The 17,628-nt window shown below is 33.8% G+C and overlaps 1 protein-coding gene across 4 annotated transcripts in view; it reads left to right on the top strand.

The window, feature by feature from the left end:
- The window catches only part of LOC136041054 (protein YIPF1-like), a 44,769-nt gene that overhangs the window by 13,728 nt on the left and 13,413 nt on the right, over positions 1–17,628 (top strand). For 3 of the 4 annotated variants that reach the window (XM_065725595.1, XM_065725598.1, XM_065725599.1), the window contains one exon: positions 5,258–6,336. In XM_065725595.1, the coding sequence (XP_065581667.1) occupies positions 5,258–6,328 (1,071 nt within the window). In that variant the 3' untranslated portion in view covers positions 6,329–6,336. Of the gene's footprint in view, positions 1–5,257; positions 6,337–16,148; positions 16,333–17,628 lie in introns of those variants that run through there. The other variant, XM_065725596.1, reaches the window with a different exon arrangement.

The raw sequence follows: 17,628 nt of genomic DNA, 5'->3' as shown, positions 1-17,628 counted from the left end.
ACGAGGCATTGACGAGGGGGAGAACCCCGTCATATACGTAATAATTTCTGTTCGTTTTAATTTTTAATGTTGCTTCTTGCTTTCAGTTGAAAAAAACCTGTTTTTTTATTTAATTTATGATCGTTTTTTAAACGATGCTGGGAAATTCTGCGTCCCCTTCATAGGAAATTCCCTTCCCCATGAAAAATTCCTCCGTGCAAAGATCTTCCCACGTAACCCCTCCCCAGCAGAAAAAATCCCCTAAAACATCTGTATGCTTCCTAATAACCAATACTATACGTAAACATTGGGCAAAGTTCATACCTTTCAGCCCTTCCCCCATGCACTGTGGTTAATGTAAGTCATCCTCAAAGATATAGTTATAAGATTTTTCGACTATGCTTAACAAATTGCTATCTAAAAATTTTGATCGAGTTCCTTTGGGAAAGAAATAAGTGTGGAAGGGGGTCTAGTTGCCCTCCAATTTTTTGGTCACTTAATAAGGGCTCTACAACTTTTAATTTCCATTCGAATGAGCTCTCACGCGATATTCTAGGACCATTGGGTCAATACGATCACCTCTGGGAAAAAAATAAAATAAACATGTATCCGTGATCTTTCTTTGAGCAAAAAATACAAAATTCCACGTTTTTGCAGATATGAGCTTGAAACCTCAGTAGTAGGGTTCTCTGAGTAGGGTTATGATTTGCATTGATTATGTCACTTTTATGGGGTGTTTTCCCCTTTTTTTCAAAAAAATATGGCAAATTTTTTCAGGCTCATAACTTTTGATGGGTAAGACTGAACTCGACAAAACTTGCATATCTGAAATCAGTATAAAAATCTGATTCTTTTAATGTATATTCGGTGTCAAATTTTCGTTTTTTAGTTTCGGTTGCTATTGAGCCGGGTCGCTCCTTATTTACAGTTCGTTACCACGAACTGTTATATATATATGTATATAAGAAGGAAAAGAAGAATGGAAATCTCTCTAGTGATCTAATGCTGAACATGTATTTCTTTTTTCTATTTAGGTATTGGCAAAAGAAAACACACACGGTTCTATTATCAAACGCCATACACTGTCATGCCGATCAGTGGCAGTTCTTGTCACATCAAATATAACGTACTTAAGATATAATAATCACAGCCATAGCCATCGCCATACAAATGTAAATGCAGCTGCACCAAGAAATATCAAGTAAATATTAAAACTCGAAATAACATTAATAGATTCTAACTTTCTGAAAAAAAAATCTTCAAAATCAACAACGAATAAAAGGTATAAGAAACTAAAACATATATATGCAATTTTTGGCATAATTATTGCAATTTGGCATACAATTATATTACTTTTATAATACAATTAATACTTGCATGTTAATACATTATATTAATAATGTATTACATTATATTATATTAATATAATGTATTAATAATACATTATATTAATGCATTATATTATTATTATTAATTAATTATATTACAATTAATACTTTTATAATACAATTTTAATACAAATATATGCAATTTGGTATACAATTAATTGCGTTGGAGTGTGGCATTAAAACTTTGTCGAAAGAGGGAATTAAACTATTTGCGTAAAGCATATGTCATGCTGTTAAATAACACTGGTAAAATAACACATTCACGACATTGCGAGTGCCGCCAGAAAATTTTCTGTGGGGGGGGGGGGCAAGTGAAGCTTTGTTTTTGCCATGATTTGAATGGAGGTGTTTCTAATGCTCCTGTTTTTTTCTTTTTATTTCTGTTTAATGCTTTAATATACATATAGTTTTAATATGTTGACGACAAAAAAATGAACGAAAATAAAAAAAATGAAAAAGACATAGTAAAACAAGGTAATTTTAAGCCAATAAACAATCAAGAGAGATAAAACTCTAAAAAAGAAAACTTCAAACGAGACGACGGCCAGTAGAATTAAAAGACTAAAACAACGCGGATATTTCGCCTGTATAAAACAAGGCGTCTTCAGCACAAGATAGAAAATTAAAAGAAAACTAATCTAAAAACAAATAAAAACCACCACCAAATATAATAAATACAATTGTCGCTACTTATCCACGTAGGGAAAAGCAGCTATGCGAGTTACTTCAATGAGAATCAAAGAATCAGTTGCTCTTTGATTCTCATATAAGGCTCATTTCCAACTCAATTATAAAAAGCCTCCTTCTTTACACCCTCCCAGGAACTTGCCATTTCTCTTAAATCTTTTTTTTACAACATCCTCCCACCCCAACCACGAACGAACTGCTTTCCATTTTGTCCTAGACGGTTGGCTGAAAAGGGCAATCTTTGGCAACGTGTCAACGTGTCAAAGAGCAACTCAGTTGCTCAAAGAGCAACTGAGTCAAATATTATTATATTTGGTGGTGGTTTTTATTTGTTTTTAGATTAGTTTTCTTTTAATTTTCTATCTTGTGCTAAAGACGCCTTGTTTTATACAGGCGAAATATACGCGTTGTTTTAGTCTTTTAATTCTACTGGCCGTCGTCTCGTTTGAAGTTTTCTTTTTTAGAGTTTTATCTCTCTTGATTGTTTATTGTCATGTCTGGCCAGTTCGGCTTAAGAACTTTCAATTTTAAGCCAGTGAATAAAAAAAGACAGAGCAGAGATTTTTGCAAGGACTACTGCTAAGCCATCAAGCGCTTAATATTCTTTTGTCGTGAGGACAGCTTTTCTTCATATTTTTTTTCGTTTTTAGTTGTTTGTCATACGTCATGCATAGCCAATGTGGTCTCAATAACATATTTTATTGTAATTTTTCCATAATTCAAAAATTTTCAGCATGTGGATCCACCTTACGTACTATTTTTGTTTTAACCTACTTACCATAAATACTACAATAATAAATTTTTTTTGTCTGTCGTTTTTCGGCCAGTGTAATCTAAAATGTATTTCAAACAAAATTTAGAGTAATTTTTCTAAAATTCAAAATTTTCTAACATTTGCATCCACTTTACTTACTATTTTTGTTTTAACCTACTTACCATTAATGGTAAAATTTAATTTTTTTTCATCTTTTGTTTTTGTCGTACCTCATGTATAGCCAATGGCGTCTTAGAACGTACTTACAACATAACTTATTGTAATTTTTCCAAAATTCGAAAATTTCCAGCATTCGGCTCTTTTTGTTTAACCTACCTACCATAAATATTGAAATATAAAATGTTTTTTTTCCTCTTTCGTTCTCTTTTTATATCCCATATACAGCCAATGCGGTCTCAGACCATAGGCTACCTATTGCCTGGGCCGGTTATATATCCTGTGCTTGGGTGATGCAGCCTTTTGCCCTCTTATGCTTGTCTGGTCCTCCCATCAATAACTTACGATTTTAGCGTTGGTGTTTTTGGCGTTTTTCTTCCATTCCAGGGGATTGCCAACGCCTTGCTCCACTAATGCTCTGAACTTTTTCTACTACGCCAAAGGGTTTTTTTATAGATTTATTTGTGATTGCTAAAAATAAAAATTTGAACTTGAACTAAATAAAACAAGTCTTGTTATGTACGTAATAATAAATAAACCCCCGATTTACTAAACATTCGTAACAACTTTGATAAAACCATCTATATAATGAGGCAGAGGCTCAATTGTTACCGTATCTTAAAAATCCGCCGTATTGTCACAAGGCTTTAACAAGAAAGTATATATATATATATATATATATATATATATATATATATATATATATATATATATATATATATATATATATATATATATATAGCAAACCGTGTATTGGTCCAATAGAAGAGAACCTGCATAGGCAAACAAATAATAAAAACACTATAAATAGTAATATTCCTATGCTCACAAACATCTAGATGGGGAACCGACATTATTACAAGCATAAAACGCTTTTAAATCTCTCCACTCTCCCGACGTACTATTCAATATGTTTTCCAACTATCAAATATATTAGAAAATTTTCCATTATAATGGAAGAACCGAGCGTGAATACCTTGGAAGAACCTCATCACAACTATTCCATTTTAGCATACCTAATTATATTTTTGCTTTAATTGTGATGCTAAATAATTCAGTAACGATCTGGCTCACCTTTTGAAATATATATATTACTCATTAGCCTAATTATTGTGTTATTCTTTAGTTTCAAGTCATAGGGTGGCAAATCAGTAAATCCATTCCGTTCATGATTTATCTCAGGCATATTTCTCGTGATTTTTCCTTTAGTTGTTTGGATTCATTCCATTTAATTTTGCGCTGCTATTTAGATGCATATGAATGTGATGTCATTTATACAAAAATTAAGGCTCTAGACAAATTTCCCCAAAGTCATAACCAATCTAGATCGTTTTTCAGGCCATAAAATCCTAGTGTGCCAATTTTCAAAAAAAAAACTAAATGCAAATATTTTCGAGAAAAAATACATAAATATATGCACGATTAGTCGCTTGAAAAGAGTAGATATATATAGTGTCTGTTATATATATAGAAATACAGAAGAGAGAATAATGAGGACTTTTTTCCCAAGACAGTGAATATTTCGGCCCTATATCTAAGGGCCATCTTCAGCAAAGAAAATAATAAGCAATAACACACTTACAATAAAAGTCCTCTGTTAAAAATCTATTTTTTAAAATAGCCTAGGCTTCATTACTTCTTAACGAATAGTTCAGCCAAGACTGTGTAATAAAAGCTAACATTTTACAAGCTAAAAACGTTCATTCATTTCACTAACTGTATTTATTAAAAATTTGAATAATTTCTTATTGCGATAGTTGCCTTCTCTGCAGCTAACCTTGTAGTTCTTTTGAGATTGGGCTTGTTTTTATTTGTTCCTATTTTTGTTTTATTTTGAATTAGATTATTTTCTATAATTAATTTGTGTACATAGGGTTGAGTGTGTATTCACCCAAGTCTCTATTTAGTGATGTATTATTATTTAATTTTCTCAGGCTCATAACTTTTGATGGGTAAGACTGAACTTTCTCAGGCTCATAACTTTTGATGGGTAAGACTGAACAAAACTTACATATCTGAAATCAGTATAAAAATCTGATCCTTTTTAATGTATATTCGGTGTAATGAGGACTTTTGTATCTCTATTATGGAAAAGCAGTGTGGTCTTCAGCATATATATATATATATATATATATATATATATATATATATATATATATATATATATATATATATATATATATATGTGTGTGTACATATTTATTTTCATTTTGTCAGAAGTATATATTACATCTATGCTTGAGAGAGCTCAAAACTAAATTCGTGATTTTAGGAAAGATCAAAATCGCTAAATCACCCAGAGGCACTACTATCAGTGAAATATTCTTCTCAGATAGAAACAATTGAAGCTTACAGTGCAGTTATTAAAAATAAGAAAATGACCTCAAAATTAATCAAAAATTTAGCAGACTTGGATTTAATGCCCTCTTTTGGACACTTGAAGAAAGTTCGAGCTATAGATGGCGTTATGGAGTGTCTATTAAGCAGTAGGAATAGTTTCCAAAGTATTGATGACCTTGTGCTGCATTTTAAAAATCAGAAAATTGATATTTCGATGCTTGTTGACCCAATTGATTGGAAAGTTGTTAGAGTACCAAGAAAGCAGCCAGTGACGCGAAGACAATTTGAAGAAAGTAAACTATTTTGGCCTTCTGCTTTTCATGAAGATCCAGTTGTAGAAAGCTTATTAAACAAACATTTTTTCAGTTTTTGTGAACTAGAAATACTTGCAAAACTGCAAGAGCTTGCTAACTTAGCTGGAAGCACTGGACTTTCTTGGTGGAAAAAAGAGAAAGCCTTAAACATCAACCAAATTACACACGTTATAGACTTTCTAAAAAATAGGAAAAGGTCTGTTCTGTCTGCAAAAGGTGCTGTTATATATAATCACGAAAATGGGGAAATTCTAAGTTTTTCTTGTGACCAGCGCCATCTTCATCCCATTAAGCATTGTGCTATGGTCGTTATTGACTCTGTTGCTGCTATCCAAGGGGGAGGTGCTTGGATAAATCAACGGGCCAATGAAATTGACGCATTGTTAGTAGAAGAAGTCCCAAAAGAAATTGGAGAAGTCTTAGTGGTGGAAGTACCACATAAAAGGAGAAAAAAAGATGACAGTTCTTTTGATACTACTGCTCCCTATTTGTGTACCGGGTATGATGTTTTTATGACCCATGAACCATGTGTTATGTGTGCTATGGGGCTTCTGCATTCTAGGGTTAAAAGGTTATTTTTTGAAAATACATCAGAAAATGGAGCGTTGGTGACAAAAGTGATGCTTCACACGTTAAATGGTATTAATCATAGATTTGGTGTATTCTTTGGAAAAATACAGTCCGATTAACATCACAACTTTTTTTTGTAGCTATTTATACTGTCATTTTTTAGTAAAGGACATGTCCAAGCTATGACTTTTTTAATAATAATAATTCCCAGAACTCTCAAGAAGTGGCTACTATATGATAGAAAAGGCCATCATTTGGAAATGATCTACAGTTGGTAACAAAATAACGTAACTTAAGTATGTTTGATACGAATTTTCTTTGTTCGATTGAGCAGATTTGTTCATCAACAATTGTGGGCCAACAATAATTTTTGCGAGGACTAAATTCTTTATTTTTTCCTGATTTTTCAGTCAACTTTTTTTCAAACAGTTCGTGGTAACGAACTGTAGTAAGGAGCGACCCGGCTCAATAGTAACCGAAACTCTAAAAAAAAAAGAATTTTGATACCAATAATTACATCAAAAGAATCACATTTAATGCTGATTTTAAATATATCAGTTTCATCAAGTTTAGTCTTACCCATCAAAAGTTACGAGCATCAAAAGTTTTGATGCAACTTTTGAGGTATCAAAAGTTGGTCATTTAGAAATGACCAACAGTTAGTAATAAAATAACGTAACTTAAGCACGTTTGAAACAATGTTTCTTTGGTTGTTTGAACAGCTTTGTTTATCAATAATTGTGGGCCAAAACCAACAATTTTTATTTTTATTGGAAATAAATTTTCCTTTAGACAATGGTGAATTGTTTCACCACTTGATTTGTCTAAATTTTATTAATACGCTATCAGTACCTATGTTATTAGTTTAAATATTCTAACTACTATATGTTTATGTTTGAGCGTAACTTGGTAAATGTTGCCCAATATTGGATATGTGATTTTACCGTTATGTATTTTGAGGGACCAAGCTCAACCCTATCCCCCCAAAAGGTAATGAACGTTTACAGTCTTCGTAATACAAAAGTTAAACTTCAAAAAAGAGATCTTTTGTTCATATCAGGCTTGTCTTGGCTTTTTCTAGACAAATATAGAAATATCTATTAACAAATGAACTAACCTCATTTTATACAATCCTAATAAGGGGCGATTAATGCCAGAATTGTCTCTCACTCCAATGGACTATTTGTCTTGCCTTTTTCTACAATTAGCCATGGCTTGATGCCCACAACTATTCCATTTTAATTGAAAAATCAACGGACTCGGTGGACGTCAAGTCGTGGCTAATTGTAGAAAACGCCAAGAAATAGTCCAACGGAGTGAGAGTCAATTCTGGCATTAATCGCCCCTTATTAGGATTTTTGAAAAAGAGATATGCTGTTCATATCAGGCACAAGAAATATGCGTGAAAGGATGGCCAGTTATATTTTGTTATTAACATGTATTATACTTAATATATTGTTATAATATAATGTTACTTTTTTTATATTTTTGTTACTGTGTCGTGTTAGACACACGACAATGCGTGTGTTAGACACACTTACACTTCTAGTTTCCTGGTTATATGCAACTCATCATTGTCTAATCAGATTATCAAAGTTTTAATTTTATGCTACAAAATATCTATGGCGCTCGTTGCAGGAGAAAGGGGTAGAAAGTTCAAATAAATGTACCTTTTTCGGTCTTATTTCAAGTGAGAGATCAGCTAATGATATGTATGACAACCTTAGTCCAAAATAGCTGCCTTCTCTTGTCTAAAGTTATATGAGCATCTAAAGTATTATAGTATATTAGTATTTATTTCCCTCTGATTGAACGTCAGAGAAACAGGTTCTACCTAGATGAAGACGATTAGGTCTGGGGTATATCATACAAGTACCGTTTTTGGTTTAATAGGAAACTAAATAGAAAGTCCTGACTCTACGGTAAAGAATTTCACTCTCCTAGGGTACTCATCCGCCTGTGTGAAGCCGCATGTGCATTGTAATTTAGAGATAAGCAGTGTATTACTACAGCTGAGTTTGAACTTGGTATCATTTATAGGATATTAATATTAAATGTCAATTTCAAATATACCCCCTGGAAAAATGTCATAAGAGCTTTGAAAATTAAATTTTGCGATTCTAGCCTGTCATCATGATGATACTGTAAATATCACACTAGTATCGGTAGTATATAGTATCAAATATCGACATTATGTGTGCGATTTGATTGAGGAGTAAAATTCCTGCAGAGTAGGTTAGGGGACGGGCCTTCTGGTCAAATAAAACAATCCCTTCGGGCCAGGGTTTATTTGATATTTAAGAGTCAGGCGAACGATATTTTAAGGAATAACATCTTATATCAAATCCTGAAAATATTCAAATGTTTTGTTGCCCTAGCTAGACTACTTTTCTTAATTATCAAAAACGTTTTGTGCTGAAAGGTAATATAGTTGCCTTAATATATATAAAGCAAAACTTCATTTCATTAATTAAACGATGGTTCTTTAATTGGAAAATGTTAAATAAGTTTTGTCTGGATAATTTTACTGGCCGATCAGGGGGAGTCTCAGGCTCCCCCCTAAGATTTTTTCTTGCGCCCTCATTTCGTGTTTTTTTTTCACCCTTTTTTAAAATAAACTTTTCAATTCGGTTAATTATTGGCGCCCTTTTCATATCGGGCCCCCTCCCTAAGATTTTGATCTAGATCCGCGCTTGGAATATTTACCCTGTGAAGATTATAAATCCTTGTCTGGTTCTAAAAAGATTTGGCTTGTCCATGTTTTTGCTAAAATATATTTATTCTAAGCAAGGCTGTATCCAGGATTTTTGTTTGGAAGGAGGAGTTACAAAAAAAATAGAAACTCATCAAATCTTTTTTTATATGCATTTCTCTTACTTAGCAAGTCGAACGAATATCTCAGGGGATGGTGTTCAAATTTGCCCCCCTCCCCCTGGATACGGCCTTGATTATTAGTGACCAGCTTCTTCTTCCCTTCAAAATTATTGGCCTTTCAGTCAAGGCTATTTAGTCCTCCTCCTTTTCAAGGTCTTGTTGTAACGTGTTCTACTATTTAAGTTACTACAGTTTATATGTTTTGAAATACTCCTTGGACTCCCGGCACTAGATAAACCTAGTGTATATTTCAAGTCCAATACAATACTCCTTGTGATGATGTGACCAGCCAGGCTTTTTACTGAAGGTTGTAGTTTGTGGTGTTTGAGTCACTTTGGCAGTTTATTTTGAGAGTATACTGTGTAGTTTTGGCATGGGAGGCCGTTCATTAATTTTCATACAAACCCATACAGATGTATAAATATATATAGCAATACATATGAATATATGTTACATTCAAATAAGTAATCGTCAATGATTTTTTTTTTTCTACGCTGCAGAATTCCTAATACAGGAATGATGTTATTGGGCCAATAGCATTTGGGATTTGATAAGAGAAAGCCATTTGAGGCTGAGGTCATTTGAGCCTGCATGGATTATATGGTATATTATAGATTATATATATATATATATATATATATATATATATATATATATATATATATATATATATATATATATATATATATATATGTATTATATAGGTATATTATAGGTAATATTTGGTGGAAATTGAAGATAAAAAGATAATTTTGTTATTTTTTATTTATTGGATGGGCCTCTGATAATCTCCATCGAGAAATGTCTAAATGGAAATGGTTCTCCTACTTTGCTAGACTTCCTAGAATGAAAATCTTTGAAAGAGATTATTCAAATAATCAATAGGTTTAAACTGTATAGATCGAAAAGGAATAGATGCTAGACTTGCGCATTTCGTATTCAGCTATTGCCATTAATCCGGGTAATACTATTCTGGATTCGCATTTTTTTTTTTTTTTTTTTTTTTTTTTTTTTTTTTTTTTTTTTTTTTTTAAGTAGAAGAATGGAGCAAATAGTGAAAACAAGCGAGAACATAACCTCTATTCGTTTCCCTATCTTTGTAGTTTTCCTATCCTAAGCAAAATAATGCAAATCTAAGGTTGTGCTATCTATCCTGGTTGCTTAGTGCAGATGGCGTTGATGTATAATCGGTAACCGATCAATTTGATGCCTCACAATATGAACAAAAACTGGAAAATTATTTGTTATTTAATTATCTGTCGATGATTTGTTTTTTCATTTAGATACAAAGGGAGGATTCTTTCCTTTGGAAGGGGGGGGGGGGGGTTGAGAAAGCATAAACGTCGAATTATGTGGAAAAATAACGAGCTGTCGAGAATACATCTTAATTAATATCTGAGAATTTGGGCAGGAGGAGGTATCTACCCCCTCGTCCCTCTAACTTCTGTGTACCCAAAAGAATAAGCTCTTCCATACTTCTTTTGCGTGCTACAAAAATAGCCTACAACTGAGGAGGAAGAAGGCACGTCGTACCAAAAACTCTATATGGGTCCTATCGGAACAGGACATTTTTAGTTTGGGATTAAATAAGGTTTCTTCTAAAAATACGTATGGTACTGCTTCAAATTATAGTTGTACTTAATAAAAAATAATTTAATTGAAATATTTCTTGAAATGAGCAAATTTGTAAAAAGAAATTAATTCTGAAGAAATAAGTTGATAAAAATAAAAATTAATTCTGGCTCATGACTCGGTCTTTTTACATAGTATCAACCAGTGGCACCAATTGGGGGGGGGGAGCCAGTGCCCTCTTAGATTTTGAAAAATGACTTTAGGGGTGTTCTCATTGAAAAATACCAAAAAAAAATCCCTCTTCCTAAATAATTAAGAATATATTTTTTTCCTTCTTCTAAAATTTCTGTGAATTTAAAGCAAAACTTCACAAGAAAATGAAAATTAAAATGAAACGCTTCAAAATATTTCGTATTCTTAACTTTCATAGTTAGTAAATATTTTTACACATGCACAGATTCCCTTTAATTCTTCCCTTGGTATTATTACCCTTACCATTTTTCGAAATGTGGTCGTGTCTTGTACAAGACATACCGCTGATAAACCGGTTTTAACCTTAGTACGGAATGGTTTTACTCGTATCTGGAATGAGGGCGCTTCTAAAGTACCACTATTTACCCTATAGAATTATCGGAAGCACATATATAGAAATTATATATTTTACGTAGAAAAAATACGTTTGTTAGATTGCCTCTACATCACTTACAAGGTTTCTAAAGTTAAATCCATGAATTTGGAAATTATATAGAAGGCCAATTGCTAAGGTTATGGTGTTACTTCAGTTAGTTTTGTCTGACAACTAAGAATTTGGCTGATCGTTTCTAACTCAGTTTTATTGTTAGTGTATTCAATTGCGGAAAAACCCTTAGTGTAAGGTGAAGTTCTTCTTAGTTTAAGTCTCAGTCCCTGCTAAGAACAAAAAAATGGGTATTCACTTTATATGTCTTTCTATTTGTTTTTTTTTTTCGTATATTAACTGCATCTATGGTTAAGTAAGAACTATAAATTATGTTGTTTGTGATACGAGTATCTTAGCAGCTTTGATCAAATTTGCATTTTTTTTTTTTTTTTTTTTTTTTTTTTTTTTGTATTTGATGCTGTTTTTGATAACGAGTCTGATGTACTGAATATTCTTATCAGAAAGGGCCCATGTATGTGAATTTGTCTTTTGACTAAAAATTTGGGGGTTATTCATAAGAAAAGGAACGATTTACTCATAATGCATTAAACATGCAGTAAGTACATGGTACTATTCCCCCAAAGGCTCCTTGGTCTTTAAAGGAGGAGGAAGACTTGTGAGTCAGTTCAACATTAACTCAGAAGAAAAAACGAAGGCTATAAGATCAAGGATTAGATAAAAAAAAATCAAACATTCTCTCATATAGCCAATCAACTCTAGTAAAAAAAAATAGAGACGCCAAAAAATTTCAATATTTTTTTTTTAGTTTTTGCCAAGCTTAATGAGTAGCACCTTCGAGCTGATTTAGGCTTCATGTTCCATAAAACATGACTCGCGGTTTCTGATTTAGTAAAATTAATTTGAACAGGATTTATTTGGGTTACAAAGGAGCTCATGGAGGTCAAATCGCAAACTAAAATTATGCGAAAGATAATCTGCGATTAGAGGAGGTGCGACAGCGAGCATCATCAATCGAACAGGAGGCTTTCACAAAGGAATCAAAATTAGAGTGGAATGGAGGAACACGTTATTTTAGCACCACTCAAAAAATAAGTGAGTGAAATTAATGCAGAGACTGTCAATAACCTCCCAGGAGAATATAAATCCTATAAGTTATGATTCTATGAAAAATAAATACGAAGCAGGAACTGAATTTACATCATAATTCCTTAATCAAATTGAAATAATTGTTTTTTTTACCAAGCTTATATAAGTTACACCATTCAAGCTCATTTAGGCTTCATGATCCATAAAACATGACTCCTAATATCTGATTGATTAAAATGAATTTGGGTTACTAAGGAGCTCATGGAGGTCACCGTGGCGCTGAGAAATGCACTTGAAAGTGATCCAAGTCAAAGTGGTTCAAAACAAAGGGATTCAAGATCAAGTAACGGTATAGCTCTTGAACCATTTGTTTCCTAAATAAGGCCTTGATATAAACCTCATAAAGGTGCTACTTCCCTTAATTTCCTAAACCTTAGTTCTATACAAATTATCAATTGATTGTTTTTGATACCCGGGTCAATCTGGGTCAATCCTGCTTTCTAGGGCTGCTATCTTAGAAAGACTGAGAAGGCTAGGACACTTTCTGTGGATGAGGGATGATAAATTGTCCAATATTATCTTGGCCCAAACACCATCTTGGGCCAAACAAAAAGCAGGTCACCCCTGAATGAATTAGGAGGATGATGTAACGAGAGATTTAAGGGAAATGGGAACTTCTTGGGATAGTGTAAAAAGGAATGCTGTAAGTAGATTGGGGTGGAGGAAGAGTGTGTGTAGCTGTGTTGGCCTCAGACGGTTTGGTTCTGCATTTCGTTGGTGGTAGTAGTAGTAATTAGTTCCCTAGTTGTTCAAATTTCCATATGAATTCTGATGAGTAGCTGCTTCGGTCAATATCAGTTATCACCTGCGATGATTTGCTAATTTTTTCATGCTGAAATATCATGAGTATAGTCGGCAACTAAAATACTGGTATTAATGAAAAGTACAGAAACAGATGCCTATATCATAACTAATAATCAAGCGTGCATTAGATATATATATATATATATATATATATATATATATATATATATATATATATATATATATATATATATATATATATATATAGAGAGAGAGAGATTTAATGAAGTAGAACTCGTTAACCTAGTTTTTCAGAACTGCTGTAAGATGGCAGTGAGAAGTTGGAGTATTAGAATGACGGAACAAAATTGGCATAGTAAGCTTGGATGTAATGAAACGAAGAAATAACTTCCTTAGCTTAAATTCACCCTGACCAAACACAGTCTAGCACTGAAAAGGTTTGATATAAGAACGGTTTCAGACGCGAGAACAGGAATCGGAAATTTCATGAAGCGTTTATTCCGAATGGGGAGGAGAGAGTCTCCAATTTGCCAAAGGTGTGAGGTGGCCAACATCGAAACAAGAAGAAATCTGATAGAAGAATGTCCAGCCAGTATAAGGCACTTACTGTAGATGTTTTGTAATATTAATGTCAAGCTGGATGACATAGTAGGGGAAGGATAGGTCGAATAGTTGGAAAAATGTATGCTAAGAATGGGAATTTCAAATCTATCCATGTCTCCTTAACTGCAAATTAAGCATGGTAGTTTTTAGGGTATGGAGACAGTGGGCTTTGAGCCCTGAGCCTAGGACCAGTTTTGTGGGTCTGCTTTGGCATAAAATCAAATAAAATTAGTCACTTTACAATATTACCTCTGCATGCTTTTAACTGCTCGTCGTTATAGTTATTATCATAAAAAGCAATTTAGTATCAATATATTATAGTTAATTTTTATGATTGGCTATGTTTTTTTCTCCTTTTTTGGCTCAAGGAGCTTCATCTCTTCTTTTTATGGCACTTGGTATTAACCAAGCGACATATAGCAATCGTAAATTCCATCGGTCTGTTAGTCTGTCGGTCCCGATTTTGCTACTTTAGGCACTTCCAGGTAAGCTAGGACGATGAAATTTGGCAGACATATTAGGGACCGGACCAGATTGAATTAGAAATAGTCGTTTTCCCCATTTGACCATCTGGGGGGAGGGAGTGGGGGACCCGTTAATTCGGAAAAAATAGAAAAAATGAAGTATTTTTAACTTACAAACGGTTGATCAGATCTTAATGAAATTTGATGTTTGGAAGGATATCGTGTCTCAGAGCTGTTATTTTAAATCCCGACCGGATCTGGTGATATTGGGGGGGGAGCTGGGAGGGGGAAACCTAAAATCTTGGAAAACATTTAGAGTGGAGGGATTGGGATGAAACTTGGTGGGGAAAATAAGCACAAGTCCGAGATACATGATTGACATAACCGGAACGGGTCCGCTCTCTTTGGGGTAGTTGGGGGTGGGGGGTAAGTAATTCTGAAAAATTAGAAAAAATTAGGTATTTTTAACTTACGAACGGGTGATCGGATCTCAATGAAATTTGATATTTAGAAGGATATCGTGTCTCAGAGCTCTTACTTTAAATTCCGACCGGATATGGTGAAAATGGGGAGATTTTGGGGTGGGAGAACCTAAGATCATGGAAAACGCTTAGATTGGAGGGACCGGGATGAAATTTGGTGGGAAAAATAAGCAGAAGTCTTAGATACGTGATTTACATAATTGGAATGGATCCGCTCTATTTGGGGAGGGGTTAGTTCTGAAAAATTAAAAAAAATGACGTGTTTTTAACTTACGAAGGAGTGATCGGATCTTCATGAAACTTCATATTTAGAAGGACCTCGTAACTCAGATCTCTTATTTTAAATCTCAACTGGATCCAGCGTAATTGGGGGGGGGGGGCAGTTTGGGGAACCGGAAATCTTAGAAAATACTTAAAGCGGTGAGATCAGAGTGAAACTGGATGGGAAGAATAAAAACCTGTCTAAGATATGTGACTGACATAATTGAACTGGATCTGCTCTCTTTGGTGGAGTTGGGGGGCGGGGTAATTTTGAAAATTGAGGTATTTGTAACTTACGAAACGGTGACCAGATCTTAATGAAATTTGATATTTAGAAGGATCTTGTGCTTTAAAGTTCTAATTTTTAATTCTGACCAGATCCCGTGACATTGAGGGGAGTTGGAGGGGGAAACCAGAATTCTTGGAAAACGGGAAAATTGGGGTATCTTTATCTTACGAATAGGTGATCGAATCTTAATGAAATTTGATATTTAGAAGGAATTCATGTCTCAGAGCTTTTATTTCAAATCCCGACCAGATCTTTGACTTTGGGGGGAGTTGGAGGGGGAAATCTTAGGAAACACTTGGAGTGGAGGAATCGGGATGAAGCTTGGTGGATAGAATAAGCAAATGTCCTTGATACGTGATTGACGGAACCGTACTGGATTCGCTCTCTTTGGAGGTGTTGGGGGCAGGGGTTCAGTGATTTGGCGAGTCAGGTGCTTCTGGACGTGCTAGGACAATGAAAATCGGTAGGCGTGTCAGGGACCTGCACAAATTGACTTGATAAAGTCGTTTTCCCAGATCTAACCATCTGGGGGGCTAAAGGGAGAGGAAAAATTAGAAAAAATTAGGCATTCATAACTTACGAGTGGGTGATTGGATCTTAATGAATTTTGATATCTAGAAGGACATCGTGACTCAGAGCTCTTATTTTAAATCCTGACCGGCATTAAGCCTCTTATTTTCCTTTTAAATCAATCTATTGATTCATAGAATTTTGCTAGAGCTAATACCATATGATCTCTTGGCTCTTAGCTCTTCTTGCCTCGTCATAGCTCTTGTTCTTTTATTGGTGTTTACTGTATTATTATTCTTGTTTTGTTTTTTGTCTTTGAATTTTTTCTTATAGATAGGACAGTTAGGAGCAGCAGCATCTAGTGAAGAGAAAGTAAGCCCCTGGTCTTACGCCTATTATCAGCTTTTATTCGATGTTGACACGGACCAAGTTCTTAGACGAATAACCAACTCAATTGTTCCAACACGAGGAGGCTCTTTCTATGACAGCGAAATAAAAAAGAAGCCTGACCTTTATGGTAAGTCTGGTGAGATAAGTCAGGCTTACCTTTATGGTAAGTCTGAGTTTGTCAAAAGGGCATATGAGCAATATATTGAGAACAGTTTCGTGTGTGAAATCAAAACTTACAACATTTTTTATGGAGGATGTTAAACTAACCAAAAAAAAAATGAATTAATTTCAATTGTTTTCTCTATTATAACTTTAATAAATCCAATATTATTAATGTTTAAGGAATAAATATCAGCATATGCATATTACACTGACAATACACATTCATTTGTATTATCTTCAGTAAAGTAAGAATTATATTCTGGCCTTGGGGAGCCAGAAGGGTTTTGAACCCTACTCATGTTAATATCTGCATGTTTTGAGTTATGCTCGGTTTTTTTATGTTATTTTGAGTTTTGTTTATGTATCGATGCTGATTTGTGGTAGTTTTACGCTTGGTAGATGATCTCATTCTATCTTTGCTCAGTTTTGGCTTAGTGGAATTCGTTACCTTTCAATGAAAAACTTATCTTGTGGAAAATTTTTTTTTCAATTAATCCTCTAAAAAGCATCTTACTTACCTTTAAGAACATATAATTATCCTTAAAAATAGGGAGTTGGATGTTTTGAGAGGGTAGTAGGATGGTCCTAGAAGAGAGTAGGAAATTTTTAGAGGGTTGTAAGATGTCCCTAGAGAATATTAGGTTGTTCCAAACTAGGATAGTAGGGAGTAAAAGATCCTACTTTCCAATAAAAATAAAGCTAAAAATGTTTTTAGAGGGTATTTTGTCCATTCTGCAAATTGAGAAGATTTTGACTCCTCTGTTTTTAACTCTTCCACTTTTTTATTTCATTCCTTTTCTACATCTTTGATTTTGATTCTTTCAGTATCTTATTATCCTATTAGATTTTTTATATTTCTATTCTGTGTCGTACCGTACAGCCTTAGCTCAACAAATTTTCATCAACCACAAGCTATTGCTGGACAGGTATGGATCAATGTATCAAAAATATTTTGACATGGAGGGGGTAGTGGGATGTTTTTAAAGAGTAGTAGGAGAAAATAGGGGATAATAAGTTTTTTAAGAGGTAGTAAAACTTCCTACTAAACCCAAAAAATGGGCTGTAGAATATTTTAGAGGGCAGTATGCCCTTTTTTTGTTTCGAGAAGATAAATTCATTCGCTTTTTAACTCATTCATTTTTTCACTCCTTCACAATTTTACTTCTTATGATTTTGATTTTTTCCCAATCTTGTTATTCTATTAGATTCTTAGTATTTCTATCCTGTGGAGTAGCCTGTAGTCTGTAGCATGTAGGAATGT

Source organism: Artemia franciscana, chromosome 21 (assembly GCF_032884065.1).
Source record: "Artemia franciscana chromosome 21, ASM3288406v1, whole genome shotgun sequence".
Taxonomy (NCBI): Eukaryota; Metazoa; Arthropoda; class Branchiopoda; order Anostraca; family Artemiidae; genus Artemia; species Artemia franciscana.
The sequence above is the reverse complement of the archived record's forward strand: the minus strand, read 5'-3'. Positions and strand labels throughout refer to the sequence as shown.